General features: G+C 37.4%; 1 protein-coding gene across 3 annotated transcripts in view; it reads left to right on the top strand.

Moving 5' to 3' along the window:
- Window positions 1–21,662, top strand: part of acot7 (acyl-CoA thioesterase 7) — a 90,983-nt gene that overhangs the window by 49,799 nt on the left and 19,522 nt on the right. For all 3 annotated transcript variants that reach the window (XM_017467144.3, XM_017467145.3, XM_017467146.3), the window contains exon 8: window positions 16,543–16,659. In XM_017467144.3, coding sequence (XP_017322633.1) covers window positions 16,543–16,659 — 117 coding nt within the window. The remainder of the gene's footprint in view (window positions 1–16,542; window positions 16,660–21,662) is intronic.

The following is a 21,662-nucleotide window of genomic DNA, read 5'->3' as shown; positions in this document are numbered from 1 at the left end:
GCAAACCATGCTGGATCATCTTTGAGCTCCTTAGTTCCAGTGAAGGGAAATTGTAATGCTACAACATACAAAGACATCCTATACAATTGTGTGCTTCTAACTTTGTTGCAACAATTTGCGGAAGACCCACTTATGGGTGAGATGGTCAGGTGTCCACAAACATTTGGCCATATAGTGTAGTAGCCTATAGCATAAGCCAAGTGGGCTAGCCTGTGGACTTAAATTTGTTTAAGGTGATGTCATTATTAAGGTCATCTTGCCCCACCGAAAATCTGTGGTCATGAGTCGCTGCTTTGCAAGAGACTACCATCCATATGGTGTAGCCACATTGACACAGCAGTGAGTGAGTCATTCAATTAATTGGTGAGTGTAGTAAGTAATTGTGACTTGTTTTGCAATTTACTTGCCATATGTCTACCCAGTGTTAAACTGTACATGTTGCAAGGACTGCAGCTATATAAATATGTGATATAAATATATGATATAAATATCATAAACAATAAACTTTAATCAGCTGTGCAATTCAAATATGACAGGATGAAATGATGAGAAACTGAAAGGGAATATTTGCTTAAAATTCTATGACAGCTTTTTAAAACAATCCACGGAAATGACATTTTTTGAGTGACTATAAGACAAATTCTGTAAATCCCCTCATTTGATTCACTACTTTAGACACCAATCTAACCGGAAACATCTAATCCATATTGATTTTAGGCCAAGAAGTTATTAGTAAGCCTGTAGTGGTGGTATAAGGCAACTGCTAGAAACAGACCTTGCTTGAGTTCCTGCAGAATTTTGGCTGTGTGTAAATGTAAAAAAAAAAAAAAAAAAAATGTAACCAACACTTCACTAGTCCATGGCATGGGCTTGGCATTTGCGTAGTATGTGTGTGACTAAAGTACTAAATCTCTTCCAGCTCCATTTCGGAATGGACTCTTTGGTGAATCATGCGAGTGCAAACATGACGGATGAGTTCTAAAAGAACGCAGGTGGAAACTTCACAGTCTCTCTGTTTCAATTTCAAAGTGTCCTCATCCGTCTTTTTACAAGGCCTTCTCACCTTCCATTTGCTCGTTCCCATTTTTCACCCAACAGCATTTTCCAGCGTGCTGCCTGTGAGTCGCAGGAAAACTTTTGCCAGAAATTGTCAAGAGACACTTTGGGAGGTGGCGTTTGGGATTTTTTTTTGGGTGGCACATCTAAATTGAGGGGATCTCACTTCGAGATGAGACTCCTTGGGTACAACACACACTCACACTAGAATGCCAGCATGTCTATACTTGTAGAGGATTGGGAGCTTTACAAAACGAACAGCCACGAATCTGCAAAACGAAGGGCATTTGTGTATGAAAACACTCTGGCTGTAGTGAAATTATGACACATGAGCATAATTATCTTGCACAGAAAGTGAATGTTTAGTCTAATTGCTTCCTATTAATGCACTTCAACCCAATGTTATCCCTCGTTTGGCATTTAAAACATGAGATCTCTGCTCTTCACAGTTTTAAGATGTCAGAAGTAAAGGATTGTGTTTTAATCTTTACCCGTGTATGCCCACAGAGGTATTTTTGAAAGCGATTCCCACAAAATGTTTAGGACAATTAAAGTGCAAGAGTGTGGTTATACTGAATATCAATACAGCTGTGATTTGGCCACAGGTAAATATAGCCATGCCATTATTTGGTATAATCGCATGATTGTGATGAGTGTAATATTGCTTTTACATAACAGTTCTATAAACTAGAAATTAATATCAAGTTAGGGACATTTCGGACACAATATGTGTCCAAATTATGTGTTTATTTTTACCCTGCTAAACAGGAAACAGATCCCGAAGAAGCTGCCTCGCTAACTTTGATTGATTTGTACATTCCTGTTAAAGGTGCTTCCGGTAAAATTGGCATTCCCTCCATTAAGTCAAAAGTTAATATGTATGGTAGCGAACAAGTTTATTTGATTTTGTTTTCAAACTCTGCCCCATGCTTGGGGGAGGAGCAAAGGACAGGACTGTTAATGACATTTCGTTGTGGGTTGTAAGGGTCATGGTTTTTACACCAAATTGACCTAGTTTAAAAATATCCGCAGCCCCCAAGATCTTATTTTATACCAAATAATTCAAAATACAGCTGCAACAACTAATCGATAATATGAAGATCGTTGTCAATGAATGTCATTGATTATTTGGTCTGTGCATGGCCAAAAACACCCTTTGGAGAGTAAATGCTAAAGTTGTGTCCCAAATTGACGTACTATACACTTACACTATGCGCTATGTACTCTAACATCTAGTGTCTCAAATGGAACACTAGTGGTTCTTTTACTACCTGGAAGTAGAAGCTGTTTCCCAGTCGATGGCACATGACGTCAAACGCACGTAATGCATCTTTGCTAGCTTTTGAGTTAACGAAAATCAATTTCTTTGGTTTACTGTTTATGTCAGCGTTACCTTTTATGGCCAACAAGACCTCGGTCACCATCAGACGGAGGTGTAATCGTCCAGTGACAGCGGAAAAAAGTGTGCGACCTCCAAGTCCTCTAAGGCAGGGGGACATTTTATGTTAACACCATGAACAAGACTGTAACCTGCGAACTTTACAAAGCGGAGTTTGTGTAGCACGGAAGCACGACAGTGATGCGCAAGCATGAGCTTATGTTTATATCGAAAATGCTCCACTGTGTGCAAAGGGTTGGGGAAACTGGTGCGAGTTGCTTAAAAGTCTGTTTAATTCAAGTTTATTGCCATTATTTGCTGTATTTGCATGCTTGCAGTGCACCCTCTGTTGTTTATTATAACTGGAGAGATCTGTAAGTGATCTCCTCACTTGCAGTGCAGCATGAGTACGATCTGTAATGTCTAATTAAAACTTTACAATCAAAGTAAACATAAGTAAAACAGTATGTCTACAGGCAGTGAGTAAGAGAAACCATATGGTGCAGTGAAAGTGATATTTTATTATTAGTATAATTATCCATGTTTTCTTTTGGCATCCATAAAAACATTGCATAAATACTTATATATATATATATATATATATATATATATATATATATATATATATATATATATATATATATATATATAATATTATAACCACTTATATTATAAGTTATAATATAATTATTTATTATAATATTTATTATAACTTATTTATTATAACTTATATATATATATATATATATATATATATATATATATATATATATATATATATATATATATATATGAGTGTATATATGTATGTGTGTATGTGTGTGTGTGTGTGTGTGTATGTATGTATATATATATATATATATATATATATAATATAAATTGTGTTAATATAATATTTCTCTGAAGTTTATATTTTAATATAATATATCTTATATAATATTTTATATAAGTTTATTTTCGAGTTTGCCGAAAATATTATATTAACACAATTTATATTATATATATATATATATATATATATATGTATATATGTGTATATATATATATATATATATATATATATATATATATATATATATATATATATATATATATATATATATATATAATATAAATTGTGTTAATATAATATTTTCTCTGAAGTTTATATTTGTAACACTCAGTTTGTGGATTTATTGTAATTAAACTAAAAAATGGTACTGAAAGTTAGCCCCGCCCCTATCCGATTAATCACAGAAAAAATATAATTAATCGGCCGAGTAATCGGTTATGTTAATAATCGTTAGTAGCAGCCCTTATCAAAAAAGTGTTCCACAAAGTGTAGGGGTGTTACGCCACGGCGAACTGCAGTTCTCAGCTTTTAGTGCCGCCCATGGACATGGCGGACGAGGACTACACTTCCCAGCCATGCCCGCGCTCGAGTTTGCCGGAGTTTTGATTACGAACATCCTGCGCTACATCAAAAGTTATAAAAGGGCCTCGTTAACTTCAGCTTCTTGCGAAGCAGCATCGTCTCTGTTTGTGTACCAAGCCATAGTTTTCGTATCCGTTAACCTGGTTTCGATATTCGCTTGTTATTTGACTACGATTTGGCCTACGCCCCGTATTACCCGTTTGCCCGATTATCTGACCTCGATTTCGTTCCGTGGTCCATCTTTTGTCTGGCCCACATACTCCAGATTGCTCGTCCGCCAAGGAATCGTAACAATCGTAACGGGACACATTGCACTATGAGCTACAGAGCCACATTTACTGTCATATATCTATAAATAAAAAGTATACATCAAAAAAGTATCAATTGCCATGAAATATTGCTAGCACTACTCCAATAACCATTTCCGAATCGGAGGAGTGGAATGATGCACACAGTAAAACGTCCCAGTTCTGTTATAAGCACTCTTGGAACATCTCTTGACCAATCAAATTAGTGGATCAGAACTGACTGATGTATAAAATGAACTCAAAGACCTCTCAAGTCTTTATGGATATTATGGCCATGTGGAGCACATCCGTCGCATGCTGAAGATAGAGAGAGTAAAAGTTCCACAAATACAAACAAGCTGACACTCTATAGGAATCTCTTTTTGAGTTCCTGACTTCTTGCAGAGGTTTGGCTCAGACGTCTTCCCGTGGCTGTGTCAAACCCGCCAGCTGATTTCAGCACAGAATCTGATGAGCTCTCTGGGTTGTCCTCTGTCTGTAATGAGAACACTGCTGTGTCTGATATTCTCAAGTCTCTGGCAGAACAGTTACTGCTGTTCCTAAGTCTACTGGAGGGACTTTATTTATTTATTTATTTTCGGCTGAGCTAAATCTGGGGAAATGTGGACCTGCAAGATCCAAGCTGTATTCTGGGAACCGCGGGGGGGGAAAAAATTCAAAATTAAGTTCTGGAGTTGCTGTAGAGGGCTGCTGCGGTGGAAATGTACAGTATGTAGGCACATAATGTACTAATTTTTCAACTGTTTAATACGAGTCTGATTACTGTCTGGGACCAATTAAATGGAGATTATAATGTATTATATGAGGAGACCTATAAATAGAATGAATGTCTAAGAGTTAAGCTGGCATAGTTCCCATTAAAAAGGGATAGTGAAGACTGTTCTCTATGGTCTCATGTCTATAGGACAGATACAGTATGTCATCTCTCCACTTCGATTGTAATGTCAAAAAAGGTCAAATTTGAGATTCATGCATTATGCTTTTCGAATAATATATTCCATAACATATGGTATAACACGTTCAAACAGAATTTATGACTGTGTCCTAAACCGCGTAATGCATACTAATTAGTATGCCTAAATTGACATCAAAGGTGCACTGACTAACTATATGGCGACTTAACATGCAGTTAGGGATACAGCACAAGTGTTCAGGACTTAAAGAGGATATAAGTAAATGGTGAAGTTTCCTCAGTATTATAGAAGCATCATGAGAACGAAACTTTATTGTGCAAAACACTGACTGTCATAGTTACTGGTAAAAGTGCAGAACCTCTTAGTTGCTCTACTGTAATCTCTCTGCTGTGTAGACTTCTCTGAGGCCATTAGATGTCAACTAGCTGAATAACTGGCTAGCTGGTGAAAATACAGTATAGAGAACAAAACTATCATTGCGTATTGCTCTCAATGTGTGTAGTTCCAAAACACAGAGGAAGCAGGGCAAGCAGGCACCCCAGATGACTCGCTCTCGATGTAACCAAGTTTGAAATACAAAATTCAGAGATATACACAAACGCCTTCCGTTTGTCACTAGAACGTTATCACGAGTTGTCTAGCTAAACAGCCGGACAACTGGTTGAGCATACAAATTCCATAACCACAATAAATCAGCTGACTATCACTCACGGACTTCCAGCCAAATTAGAGAGCAAAGAAATGGGGTACCTGATTAGCAAGAAATAAAAATAAACAAATAAATAAATAATAGAATCCTTTTTCCTCTTATAGTGGATTATTGGACTCCTTATAAGTTCTTTATGAGCTCTCTTTGCCTGTCACCCTGTAATAGGACATCTTTTGTGCCTAAAATTGAGGCCTTGATACCTTTTGATGTATCTGAGCTGGCTTGTGATGTGTGCATGCAAATTTCTGACACTCTTGAGACAGTGCAGCACTGACAGAAGTACCATTACAGGATTGTCTTTGTCGTCTCTTCATATTTAGAAGGCGAGCAAAAGATTGACGCCTTGTTCTCACCAAGAAGGCCACTAAGGTGGTTTTCACACCGGGCACGTTTGCTGCGATCTGAAGTGCGATTGTTCCCGGCGCAGCAACGTTAGTCTGGTTTCAGACTCGCTGGATTCTATCAAACACCGGTGCATTTTCGTTCATTTTACGTCATCACAAACTCACATGGAGAACACAACGCCTCACCATATTTTTGTTCTTTTTATTTGTTATTATGTGCATCAGATATAATGCGCAGCAGTGGACCTCTTCTGGGTCCCACAACGTTCCCCTGCTACTCATGGTACACGTGTTGTAGAAACTAATGATATCGTCAACGTTTAAAACACACGTGCAGCTTACTTCCTGAACAAGTGTGGACTTCATGGACTTCACATTCACGGGGATCACGGCACAGTTTCAGTGCAACTGAAATCAGACCACCTCCTAAAGGTGGTCTACAGGCTTCCCAGTCCACATGACCACTTTCACATGACATTTTTCATGCAAACCGTTCTGTTTTGGACTAAACCACCAGTGTGAAAGCCCCCTAAGGTGATTTGCCAGTCCCTTGCCATTTTGAGACTTGAATACTGGACCTCATTCCCATCTGATGTCCCTGTTTGTGCCGTTATGTCTATGAAAATGGTTAAGGATGCATCTTTCAGTTTAATTTCAATCTTTTGAAGATACGTTCACCCATGGTACACCACTGCTGTGTTATCTCTCTCTATTGGTTCCCTGTAGATACTTGCAATAGATTTAAAAATTCTGATGCTAGCTCACAAATCCAAACATGAACCATCTCTGCACTGTACCTCAAGTCATTCAAGCCATAAGAATATCTCAGCTTGACCTGCCACTTTTATAGGACACAAAGAAGACAACCAGCAATCAATCAGGAAATCCCTTGTTGTCTTCTAACATAGATAGGATATTATATTACAAAATATAGGTAAAGGTTACATAAAAATAACTCTTGCTCTAGATATAAATGCTTTCGGGCAAATTGCACCAGGTGTCACTATAAAAGACAAATTGCTTGGGAAGGTTTCACACAACCAGTAGAAATCATGATGAAGGTGAAGGAGCTTACTAAAGTTCTCATTATGAAACAACACTCAAATGAATATCACTAACTAGCAACACCACTTTCAGTACAACTGGTTCAATAATATGTAGGTGGAAATTTCATGGAAGCTTCCCCAAACAGATGTGTCACTTAAGATTTCATAACACACTCTCAGACTAACGATAAGGAAGTTAAGGGGGAGCCAGCAGTCACTCGAAAAGAGTTGCAGGATGACCTGAAAGCAGCAGGAACAACAGTTAAACAGAGAACAATAAGCAAGGAACTTCACCGCAGTCATCTCCATTCCTACACTCCCCTGCTTAACCCTTTACTGCATGGTGCAGTAAGCTTAAATGACTGCAATTCATTTACCTCAATTTCTTGATAGGCAATAATACAAAACTACTATTTTCCTATGTAACTGGAAAATGGGACTTTGACATAACAAAAAAATGGCATGTTCAAGGAGGGCTCACAAATCACATGGCATCATCGGAGGGCTCACAAAATTTTATTACATTTTTAAGTACTTAAAGGAAAACATCACAACAATATTTGAGATAACATGTATTTTTTTGTAATTTGAAACAAGTTTATATATTTTGAGTATTTTATTAAATGGTAAAATGTAATTGTTGCCATATGGCAACAATAACATGCGGTAATGGAACTGTGGTATGTGCAATCATGAATGGAAACAGTCCTACATAGAAAAAAAAAAAAAGCACTAGGCTTCTTTACTAGTAAGTAAGAAAAACTATTCTAATTTCAGATATTTTGCAATTGCACCTTATTTTGTCAATTTTATGTTTCAAGAGACAGAATTAAGAATTCAAGAGAAAGAACTAAAAAGATACTTCACCCAAAACATGTTTGGATCTAATATATGTATGTATTTTGAGTGAGTGAATCCATCAACGTACTGTAATTCCTTTCTAGAAGATATAACTTTGACATGCTTACTCGGTGTCAAAAAAAAATCGTATTCCAGAATTTTGTGTTATTTTTGACTATATAATACTTTCCACCATATGGCAACAATTTACAAACTACCTGCTTCTCTGCAAACAGGGCATTACACATCATAAAAGGAAACTTGAATGGAGTGATGTAGGGGTACATATCAGAGGAAAGTTTGATCTTATTGGCCAAGAAGCTGAACTCTGAAGGAAAGACTGCTATGTGGCCTGAAAGTGCTTGTGTGGCCTAGCCAATCTCCTGTTTTTACATATAGAGGATTTTGAATTCGTGAGTCCATCAAAGGGACCCTTGTGACCTTGGGGAACTGAAGATTACAATAAGAACAATCAAATCAATCAAAAAGCAAATTACTTCTTAAATTTGAAGTAGATATACAATGCAAAGGAAGTATATTAAATATCAGTATCGTCAACTAAACAAAAACCAAAGTGCCCGAGTACTTATCTCCTCTCACAGTGTTTACTTATGTATCAGCACTATCTCCTGCTTTTGGATAGGTGCTTTCCAAATAGACAAGCAAGCACTTGTGTAAGTCACTCTAAATAAGAGAGTCTGCCAAATACTGTATGTGCAAATGTGAATGTAATGTCTAGAGCAGAGATAAATATTTACATAAGACAAACCTTCTTACATATGTAATTCACAGGAGGCAGATTGCAACAGTGTGGGTATTGATTTGTTTAAGCCTAATGTATGCAATGGTCTAAATGTGCAAGGCATGAGCAAATGAACTCCGTTTGTAATCTGTATTCAGTAGAGAAGACCAATGCAAAGCAGATGGTGAGGATGGTGCAATCCTACTGTGCTGGTCCACTTTGTGTGACAAACAAAACATGCAGAGACTTGAAACATCTGCCACTGTTTTCTTAAGGTTCAGAAAAGGACCCCAGTTTTCCACTTGGCCCCATGGGTGAAGGTTCAAAGGTTTGTTGGTTTTCTAGATCATGTTATCCATAATTTAGCATCTAAATCCTAATTCTTAAGACATTTGAATGAATTTGGCCAACATTACATGAACTGTATTCAGAGCTGGAGACTTGGTTCAAAAGTTCAAAGTTACGTCAGTATTTCCAAAGCTGCCAGTTTTTTTCTTGTGTATAGCTCTCAGGACAGGAGTTTTTCCACACCAAGGCCTGGAAAACAGATAGGATAGGAAACTACATAGTAACAAAGTAGATTGCATTTTTTCCTTTTCTATTAACTGCAATAAGATGTCATGTAAAAACAGAAGACAATAATAATATGATAATATACCTTCAGATTGGTCTTTGTTTGTCATGTCCAGGACTTTTTGTGCCATTTTGCTTTCATTTACGTAACCACTGCCCGGAATTCCCTCTCAGTGTGCGAGGTGCATCCTGGGTCAATGAACTCTGCTTATTTGTTTTGTATTTTACGGCCTTTGGCTGTTTCTCAATTCTAAGAAAGCAAAGAACAGACCTGCGTTCTTGTGAAGACCGGTCTTGCCAGGCTACCTTGGAAGAACAAACTCGAAAGGACAGGAAGACATACAAAGCATCTTGGTGAAAATTGCGATGTGCTGCGATCTTCCTGTTGCGCAATGGACCCAGCAGATTTTTAGTAGTGGGACAGGACCACAGAAAGGACAATAAATTCAACACACCAGCATTCAAAAAATGACAAACATAACATTATTTATTATTTAACATCACATTCTTAGTATTATTTACATGTATTTATTTACTGGATAAGTGTCCTTGTCTCTTTAGTGCTCCCCAAGTAATATGTTTCAGCTGGTTAATAGATTTACTGTTAACTGGCTGATTATCCGAAAGTTAATTAAGCATGTTTTAGTGTTGTAAGCTCACTGTTTACAACCACAGCCTCACGTTAACTAAAACCTAAGCTAACGAGTTTACCTTTACCTCAGGATTTAATTTAGCGTACTTCTTACTATTCTACTTTATTACACATAACTTGATTTATGCCTTTAATGGTGTGAATTCTTTATATTTCTGGATTTCTTGAGTTAATACTGATGTCTGGTGAAAATTTCATGTGAATAGCCTCATTGGAAATATATTTACTAAAAAAAATGTTGACGTGTTCAATACTTATCCCCCTTCCCCCCCACTGTAGAACTAGTACACAAGAACGCAAGATCGCATACGAACGCATATTGAGAAATGTCTTTTGTTTTAGCTTCAGTCCTGTCTACGCCCCTGTCTTTTCATTGGTCTGTTACCCTAATGTGTACACATGTCCTTGATTAGTTTGGTTATTTATACCCTGTTGTTTCTGTCCCTCTTCATGAAATGTTGTTGAGTGTATTTGTGGATTACTGAGCCTTATTTTCTACTCCTATCTATTCCGGTTTTCTGACTCTTGCCTGTTTTTTGTTCTTAATTATGGATTTCCCTCATTTGTTGTAGCCTTCCTGTTTTTTGACCTACGCTGATAATGATTTCCGGATTGCCCATAACAAATACCATGCTGAGTTTGCGCACTTGGATCCGGCCTTCAAGAACCGCATGTTACAGTCACATTTTCCTGGAAAAGATATTTAACTAAGAAGACTCACTCCATGCCTACTGCATTAGTCATTGTTTAGTTGTTTATCTTACTAGCTTAGGACAATCAATATGTAAAAAGTATCTCTTTTTCCTTTGGCATGGTCTTTTTATTTATTTTATTTTTTTTAAACCTCAAAACACCATCTCTCAGCAGGTAATTCTACCCTCATTCACTATCTGACTGACCTGCTGCTACTGGACACGTAACTCTTTGTCTGTATTATGCCACTAAGACATTCAAACAAAACAGTAATTACTGTAATTGCAGTAGTCCAGTGTAGATAGCCTGTAATTCTTGTTGTCTTAAGACTTACAGCAGTACCAGTCTCATTGTGAAGAGACTTTCTTCCCTTGAAACATCCTATAAGATGGAAAAATACTGCTTCTAGTGCATAGTGTAGTCATAAAATATACATTTCCTTCTTATTTTCCCCTCTCAAAGTACCTGGAGACCTGTATTTCACAGATATGGGAATGCCACATGTCAGGGAGCTCATTCCGAAAGCAATGTAAAGGCATAATGCTCCATATGAGGTGTAGCGTTGTCATGATTTTCCTTTTTTGCCACCGGTTGTTTTGTTCCACAAGGTCATTACTCCTATGTTGCGAATACAGATTCATTCATCTTGCCTAAATCCTGCATTGGTTCCTGTCGCAGCTGTTTTCACTAGAGCGTAAATTAGTTCATTTGTGCCACGTATTTGGCTGCAGTAATCTAATGCACTCCTATTAGCCAGAACAATGTGCTTGAGATGATACAGTTACCTGCAATTTAGGAAACACACACTGCGCTCAGGTACAGGCTTTTTTCTTTTGAAAAGAGGTTTCGTCTCTTGGACAAACGTTTTGGGAGACTGTAAAACCTGCTGTATATTGAAAATATAAGAAATGCAGGCGCAAAAGAAACCCCTCCCACCTCAAATTTAATATGAGGACATGCCGTAAACAAGAATTAACATACATACTAGGGATGTAATGGAATACATTATTAATCTGTTCTAAACAGATACAAATGAAGATGCGAATTGGAGGCGCATTCTTAATTTGTTTTTTTTGTCTAGAAAGCTTGCCAAAGAGGGCATCTGGCTAAGACTGGCATGCATCAGGACAAGGATCCTGGTGGACGCAATAAAAAATGTAGGAGCTTTTTACTTTCATATTGGCTCAAGTAAGCTGTCATATTTGAAGCTTGTGGGACCAACAAAGACCATGTTCATTAATATGCATGTGCAGCATTGAGTGATGAATTCATGAAAACATCATGAGTGGCAAAAACAGACCTGTGCACATCTTTCGTCAAAACTAGTTATGAGCTTATGTGATGTATTCACATGCGGGTATGCCTGGCATTTCTACCTGTGGGTTTTTCCCTGTGTTTTCGGGGACATAGTAGTTGGTTTCATCTTTAATTAAAAAACAGAACTAAACAACAAACAAAATTCTGGCATAGGCCACACCCACTTTGGGTTTTATTCCGAATACAGATACAGATATGGATATTTGGTGCACTAAACCGATACAGATAGTGTCATTGCGGTGCACCCCTAGAACATACAGTATGTATCAGTTACAGTTAATAATTGTAATGCAGTGCAACACACAATCATGCACACACTAGTCCACGTGTGTATCTGCAGACTGTCTCTGGACACACTGGGTTGCAGGGATAATGTGTCTTTATAAGTCTGGAGAATTCCATTTCTCCTTGTTGATGTACTCATGAAAATGCATTTACTTATCTATGGATCCACACTCGAATGGTACTGAATATTGATATGTGAAATGTGGCATGTTATTTGCACTTACTGGGCAAGCCGAGTCCCTTTTTTTAGACGGCTCTGTTTACTCGTGTCTTACATCACCTAAGCTCTGTCATGAAGGAGCATTCCCTGTGGGTTTGCAAATCCCCATGTCAACTTGTGCACCATGATGCATTTATATGATACATGAATGAGGGTATGAAAAAAAGCACTGCACTGCAGAGTCTCGGAAAAGGTGAAACACGGGGATGTGTAGTCAATGATTTGGTTTTGGTGAGGTGCTTCTGGGAAACAATGTGATGACATTTGCAGTTCAACTAAGATTTTATTTTGTGCTAAGGACAATAAAATAGCCAAACAAGTAAGGTGTATATATAAAATTATTTTTCTGGATAAAGGGCAACTTAGGTGTCATATCTGTCGAGTGATTTCTGTGTATGTGTGTATATATATATATATATATATATATATATATATATATATATATATATATATATATATATATATATATATATATATATATAAAACAATATCTGGTGTTTTTTACTTTCTAATTCCTAATGTGTACATTCTAGACTGTTATTAACATGTTAAGTTTACATGTGATTTGTGGAATTTAACACAAGCGTAGGCTTTTTCTTTTCTCCGATTGACAACCAAATCACTAACTGACAGCTATGGAAAGATTTTGGTGGAGTTCTTGTTGAAAGAAGGCTTTGTCCCTAATAATGATGGAGTTATATGTTAATAATTAATGTCGAGCATTTTCTCAGTAGACGTTTTCTGTAACCGTAGCCGTATCTTTTTGGCAGTATTATCCACTACCAACACTTCTAGGTGTTGGGCCTTTATGTGATGCTGTAAAGACTTGAACTCGGTGGGATAGAAAATGCGGACTGATGATTTGTTTTTGCTGTCAACTGTGGTATGATGTAATATAAAAGCAAGGAACAGTTAAAAAAGTGAGTTAACACTGGTTTAACAGTTTGGTTTCAACAGCATCTAAAATACACTATATGGATATATGTTTGCGGACACCTGACCATCATACCCACATGTGGTTGTTGAACATTCCATTCCAAAGTTCCACTCTTCTGGGAAGGCTCTCCATAGAGTGTGGCTCTGGGGATTTGTTCATTAGTGAGGTCAGTTGCGGAAGCCTGGTGTGCAGTTGGTGTTCCAGTTCATCCCAAAGGTGTTCAGTGGGGTTGAGGTCAGGGTTCTGTGCAGGACACTCGAGTTCTTCCACTCCAGCCTTGGCAAACCGTGTCTTCATGGAGCTCACTTTTCACACAGACGCTGGAACATATTTGGGATTTCCAGTGAAGAGAAATGATAAAGCTACAGAAAACAAAGACATCCTATATAACTCATGCTTCCAACTTTGTGCCAACAGTTTGGAGAAGAACCACATATGAGTGTGATGGTCAGGTGTCCACAAACTTTTTGCCATATAGTGTAGCACTTGCTCAAGAAATAAATAACTAGAACTACAATGGCAGGATGTGTGACCACGTGTAGAAGAACGTCTACTACTGTGGAGAGGTGTTGTGACTGGAATTTAATCAAGTCTGACGAAAGAGAGATCCAGCATGAAACACAAGGTGGTCAACATGACGTTGTGCAAAGATTCACAGTAAAAGACAGCATGAATGAAGGAGCAATGAAGGGCACAGCTGCCATGTTCTGCTTCATGATGTCATTTCATGGAGGAACTGTGGTCCAAGTCATTCAAAGTAGTTATATAATGTGGTGTTTAAAAAAAAAAAAAAATTGTGCCAGTTTTTAAATGGTAAAAGAACATCCGAGTCCTCTGTAATCTTTACAGTGGGAAGAAGAAAGGCCAGTGGGTTGAAAGCTCTACGGGCCGATTTCTCTTATCACTGTCCTCATATGTGTCCATGAAAGCAATGCTACTTTGATTCAAGAAATGAAGAAGCAGCTTGGATCAAGCAAGCCTTGAACAGATTACTCCTCCACATTGTGGAACATGGCTCTATACTGAACGATAGTATCGACAGCCATTTTCTTGTCGCTTGAACACTATCATCAAGCGGTAGAGCCTACAGGCAGGTGTTCAACACCATAAATCGAGCACTGAGCTATGAAATTGGTAACATTATCCCTGTGTTTAAAAATAAATACAAAAACGCAACAACAAAACCTAAAACGCAGCACGTTCCAAAACACGGCAATGTTTACTCGAAACAGAAAGGTTAGGTTCTTATTGATCGCATGCTTGTTGTTATTTTTCAGTCTGCTATCTATTTAGCCTAACCAAAATGATTTCATATGAAGTGACTTATTATATTAGAAATGAGGAGGAATTCTTTCTTCCTATAGGTAGTCAGCATTCACACACTCATATCAGTGCAGTGCAATGTTAACAGTATACAGTGCCCTCCACTAATATTGGCACCCTTGGTGAAGAAGGCTGTGAAAAATGGTATTTATTGTTTAACCTTTTTATCTTTTGTTCATAAAAATTGACAAAAATAATCTGCTCTCATGGATATCGAACAATTACAAACACAACACAGATTTATTTTTAAAAAAAAATCTTTGTTAAATATAGGTGTGCCACAATCATTGAATTCATATGAGAAAAATACATTTGAAGCATATTCCTATATATATATATATATATATATATATATATATATATATATATATATATATATTTTTTTTAGTACGCCTGGGTGATTAGGAACAGGAAATTGTTCAACCATGACTTCCTGTTTCACAGGGATTTAAGTGTCACGTAACACATAGGCCAGATTCCCTTAGTCATTCATAACAATGGGTAAGACCAAGGAATATAGCTGTGTTGTGCAGGAAAAGGTTGTTGAGCTTCACAAAATGGGAAGTTAGTTGCGTCTTGGGGTCAGAAAGCCTCCAAAACTACAATCTGAAATCATCTACATCACCACAAGTTGTTTGGAAGGGTTTCAAGAAAAAAGCCTCTACTCTCATCCAAAAACAAACTCAAACGTCTTCAGTTTGTCAGACACTACTGGAACTTCAAATGGGATCGGGTTCTATGGTCAGATGAAACCAAAATAGAGCTTTTTGGCAATAAACACCAGAGGTGGTTTAAATCAAGATCCTGCCATGGCCATCCCAGTCCCCTGACTTGAAACCCATAGAAAACCTGTTGGGTGAACTGAAGAGGAGAGTCCACCAGCATGGACCTTGAAAGCTGAAGGATCTGGAGAGATTCTCTATGGAGGAATGGTCTCAGATCCCTTGCCATGTATTCTCCAACCTCATCAGGCATTATAGGAGAAGACTCAGAGCTGTTATCTTGGCAAAGTGAGGTAGCACAAAGTATTGATTAAAAGGGTGCCAATAATTGTGGCAAACCCATGTTTAACAAAGTTATATATTTTTTAATAAACCTGTGTTTTGTTTGCAATTGTTTGATATCCATGAGAGCAGTTTGTTAATTTTTTTTAACAAAATATCAAAAGTTGAAACATATATATATATATATATATATATATATATATATATATATATATATATATATATATATAATATTTTCTTTTTCTTTCTGATAAACCTGTTTTTTGTTTGCAATTTTTTGATGTCCATGAGAGCAGAGTATTTTTGTGAATTATTTTAACAAAAAATCAAAACAATAAAGACACATGTTTCACAGCCTTCTTTGCTCATATTTACCAAGGGTACCAATATTAGTGGAGGGCTCTATATCTAAAATACCTTCATTTGAATACCCTTGATAAAATAATCTATTCCTCATATTTCGTCTTACTCTATACAGCCCCCAGCTATCACTTTTCCCTCATCTCAGACTGGTACATGCTACAGTCAATCAGCAGAGAGCATGTGATGTTCAACAAGGACCACCGCTTTGCTGCTGTCATGTTTTCAGTTTTGTTGCAGTGTATCCAATTTTGCCATTGTGTTTATGTTAATGTTTTAAAGTAAATGTTAATGTGTTTTGCATTTACCACCGCAGACCTTTAATTCGAGACAAATCCATTCGTTTCAGACAGATCCATTCTACTCGGTTTCTTTAGTCCCTTTATTTAGTTACACTGACTATCAATAACATTTTATTTATTTGCAGGTGTCACCATGAAGCTAATGGACGAGGTGGCAGGAATCGTGGCCGCTCGTCACTGCAAGACCAACATTGTGACCGCATCCGTGGACGCCATCAATTTTCACCGCAAGATTAAGAAAGGTAAACAGGATGCGAGATATGAATGATTTAATGGACCCAACAAAAAGGGGTTGATTTTGAAATTCTGTTAGCTTTTTTGGACACACACATATGCTCACACACAATACACATCTGCCATTAGAGGTCTCGCACATATCATCTTTTACACAGAAAACCTATTTTCGGATCCAAATTACCTCTAGGCAGCGAAGTTCTCGTACCTAGATGCCAGCTTTGATAAAAAGTTTTTCCTGTGCGTTTGTTGCCGCACGACAGCAGCCACTGAAATAAGCAGCTCGACTAACACGGAACAGGCATTGGTTATTTTTATATCTCAGACACCCAAACAGTATCGTCCTTTACAATTTCCAAATTACAGTATCACGTCTCTTGAAACAATATCTATCATGCTTCCAGGGCTGTTTTGATGGGTAACAGTACACACAAAGCACACGTCTAGCAGAGCCTCTGAATATATTAGGTAAGCAAAGCAGATGAGGTAGTGGAAAATTAAATAGATATAAATTACTGCACACGCTGCTGTTTTTTGCCACCTGTTTCACAAGGAGATTGTTATCAGATTGCTCGCTGCACAGGCAGACCACAGAAAAAAAAGATTTTTTTTAACTCTTTGGTGGTAGTAGTTTTCATAGTATTCATTATAAACCAAGGGCACATGTCAATATTCTCAGACTAGATCAAATTTCTTTCCTGTTATCGTTGAAAAACTATCCATACCATTCTAGAAAAGACTGTTACCTAGGGGTGTGCATGGTGGCTTAGTGGTTAGCACGTTCGCTTCACACCTCCAGGGTTGTTCGATTCGCACGGCGACCCTGTGTGTGCGGAGTTTACGCCAGTTTCCTCTCCCAGTCAAAAGACATGCATGATAGGCATTAGACATGCATGTCCAAAGTGTCCGTAGTGTATGAATGGGTGTGTGATTGTGCCCTGCGATGGATTGGCATGCCTTGTGCCCCATTCTCCCTGGGATAGACTCCAGGTTCCCCGCGACCCTGTAGGATAAGCGGTATGGAAAATGGATGGATGGACTATTAGTTAGGTAGTAATGTGTGTATCATTATGTTGGGTTATAGTGTATACAATGCTGTATATTAGGATACATGGTTGAGGTGGAGGCAAAGAACACCACAACATGGTGATGTTGTGATGTTTTTTTGTACAGTCTGTTTTTTTCCCCCATAAACACTAAAGTATTCTAAAACATATATATATATATGTGTGTGTGTGTGTGTGTGTGTGTGTATATATACACACACTTTGCTTCCTTTCTAGTTCCCCTCCCCTACAGGTTATTATTATATGATTGTTGCTATGGTTACATATCAGAGGGCATTGGCTGTATCTCAATTCTAAGAACGGACTTTCTTGTGACGACTGGTCTTACCAGGCTACCTTGAAAGAACGTACTCGGAAGGACAACACATTTCTATCATCTATCATCATATACCATCGTCTCTTCAGTAATATGTTTCAGCTGGTTAATTAAGTACATTTTAATGTAATATGCTCACGGTTTGCTAGTGCAACCTCACCATAACTAATAACTAAGCGAAGGAGTTTACCGTTGCCTCAGGATGGAAGCTAGCGTAGTTTAATTAAAAACACTTCTGAGGGACAAATTCGACTTTAGGTTATTGTTCTTAAAAAGACGCTCAAATTTATTTATGGGTCAGGTGTGCTCAAGTCTGCATTTGATGCATCTGATGCATCCTTGATTTCAAGAACATATCCGGTTAATTTCATGCGTCCTCTGTGCTTGCGTTCTTGAGTATTGAAATTGAACTTTGGTGGTGGATGATGACGTAGAACGAGTACACAAGGACGCAAGATCACATAAGAACGCATAATGAGAAGCGTCTAATATCTTGCTCTGTTGTTAGCCTGGTTAATTTAACAAGTCCATGCAGTGTAGTATATATAAATACTCTTTTTTACTCTTTGTGTAATTAAAATCCTTACTTTCTGCCTATAACAGAAAATATATTAACTGATGAACTGGGGATTATTAACAATAACATGATTATAAAATAATATCAAATTAAATATAGCTGTTCTCGTTGACCACTGAGTCGGAAGTCCAAGGCATTATAAGCGTCCTGATATAAGAAAATAATACACAGCCAATCTCCCACCCAATTACAAAGAAGTATTTTCCATTATCATGATATAATGATATAATAAACAAATCTTTGTCATAAACAGTGCAGTAACTAAAGCGATATTACACCTGCAGTTGACAAATTGTATGAATTATCCTTTAACAACCACACTTTGTCATCTTTAAGACAGAGATTCCCCAAACTAGGGGTGGGTGCACGACGTTTCCAAACGGGGTTGTGGGAGAATCTCACAAGCTCCTCTTTTGTTCTACTCAGTGGAGCAGAAGTCAAGAAATCAAACACAATATGCCAAAATTTTGTATGGTTTTACAAGTATGGTGGTTATTTTTTGGGGGAAAAAACAACAAAATGCCAAGGCTTGGGGTTGTTTGCCAAAAAAGATCTCCATTTTTTTTTTACTCTCAAAGCCTTTTTCCTGAACCCAGCTCTACTTTCATACAGAACAAGTGAGTGTAGATGAATAATAATTGAGTCTTATGTTGACTAATATTCCATTGCTTTTGTCTAAAGTTGTCTATAAGGTAGTCACATTTGTTCACATGATTAATATACCAATTGTTTGGCATGTGCCCAGAAGCACTGACATTCATTTTATTGAACATAAAAAGAAGAAGGTAAGGATTTTTATTTTAAATTTAAAAAATGCCCATGTAATAATAGCATGGACATGTAATGAACATGAAATATAGACGCTCCTCAGAAATCTTCACTCTGTGTACAGTGTTTCCAAAAAAGTCTCGGTGTCCATTATCGTCAGATGCACGCACACACGCACGCACACACACACACACACACACACACACAGTACAACACAGATGTCATACTGTTTATGTTCTGTTAAACATGTTGGCAGAAATAGCCATTTATCCTGAACATTGCTTGGAAGGGGAGATTGCTGTATACATTAGTTTGAGAGAAGTGTTTCTGAAAAGCAGGAAAGATCGATTGGGTGACAGTGCTGTTTAATTTGCGTTTCTCGAAGGCCTCGTTGAAGCATATAGTTTTAGGGTGCATTATTTCAAGCGAAATGTGTTATGACACTCTGTTTGCCATCATCCAACAACGTTGCAGCAGTAAGAGCTCATGCAGGGTATACGCCACTGCTGAAAACTCAAATGTAGTTTAGTTTTAAGCATATTAAATGTGTTTAACTTAGTCATGCAAGTAAGAAAATGTGCATTAAATATGGAATAAAACACGATACAGTAAGGTGTGCTGTTATAGGAAAACAGTTCACAATGGGGGTTTATTCCTTCTATACCTCAGCAATTTTTTAAAAAGATTCTCAATGAGCATAGTCCGTTTTCAGGTTTGTAAAAGGTTTTTAAAGTAAATTCCTATTATCACTTAAGTTATAGGCGCTTTAAAGTGTCATTCCTTCACTAGCCTGACTTTTTTTTTTCTCTCTCATGAAGAAATAAACAAACCACAGCATCTCACATGTTAACCAGAAAGCACAGCCTACTGTACTTCAACCAGAAGAGCTTCTGTAGTGGAAAACGTACGGACTGTTCCAAAACTCTGACTCTGGAGTGAAGTGGTTGAAAACGTTGGACTACTGATAGGAAGGTAGTGAGTTCAAATCCCAGCACTGCCACTGTTGGGCCCTTGAGCAAGGCCCTTCACCCTCAACTGCTCAGTTGTATAAATAAGATAATTGTAAGTCGCTCTGGATAAGGGTGTCTGCCAAATGTTGTAATGTAATGTCCTCCCAAAAAGTGTAAATACACATGTCCTTACATTAAGCTTCACCATATCAACAAGTAGATATATTTCTATGTTAAATAAAAACATGTTTCCCTAATCTGTTTTTATTAGGCCTACATTATGTAGATTATCCTCCATACAAGTCCCTGTAAATTAGTTATTACTATAGAAACGATATTGGAATGAGCGCATTAAAAGAAATGTACCTTTTGAAATACAGCTGTAATTTTATACACTGTAAGACATTTCAGGTGGTTAAACTTAGTAACGAAAGTTCACCAAGTTCAACTTGAAGATAACCTTCATTTCAACTCAAAAAGTTACCTTGTACAAGTTTTACAAACCAAGACAAGGGGTTACTTTAAGTTTCATTTTTGAAAACTTATACACTCGTTCAATTTCCAAAGCTTGTCATGACAATTGGAGTTAAAGAGAAGAAATAAGTTCACATAGCTTAACGGGGCTTTCACGTTTTACAGTGTAGCGTCCGAGCTGCTGTTCAACAGCTGCTAATCAACACCCTCAGATTGGAGAATTCAACCGCACTGCGGTATAAATAGTTTTACGCCTCAGCCGTAAAATGCGGAGTGCAATGGCCCATAATGAATGGAAAGTGCTTATTTTTTTTTTTTTTTTACATTACTGCAGTAATGGTCTATACTACTCACCATGTTTTAACAATGTCATACCACAAAGCAAGAATACTAAAATCCCCATAGCTAAAAGATTCATATCAAGATCAGTTATTTACCTCTGGCAAAGGCCTATGGCAATACAAACTAAGAGAGACACTTGATGTTGATCATGTTCTATATAAGAGTTGCTCTTTATTCAAGTAATCAAACTGACACAACTGAACTGAATTAGTGTAAGAAATCTCCAGGTTCCCTGGTGAGTCCAATTCATTATGTGATCTCAACTAATAAGAAGCTCTCTCGCGCCGCAGATCTGCTCTCCAGACCTATTTTTGCTTAATTGGTGAAACATGAGGTAGTAGTTATGAAAGCAAAACTGAGAGACAAGGTGGAGAAAGGACAGTATATTGTAACTTTAGTAATTGGAGAATTTAGTTTGGGAACCTAGGCACGTCACCCCGAGAGAACAGGAATGGTCTACAGCAGCGTTTCTCAAAGTGAGGTTCATGAAGCATTTCCCATATGTTTTTGAAATAAA

This window comes from Ictalurus punctatus, chromosome 5, assembly GCF_001660625.3.
Source record: "Ictalurus punctatus breed USDA103 chromosome 5, Coco_2.0, whole genome shotgun sequence".
Classification (NCBI taxonomy): domain Eukaryota; kingdom Metazoa; phylum Chordata; class Actinopteri; order Siluriformes; family Ictaluridae; genus Ictalurus; species Ictalurus punctatus.
This window is presented reverse-complemented; position numbering and strand designations above follow the sequence as displayed.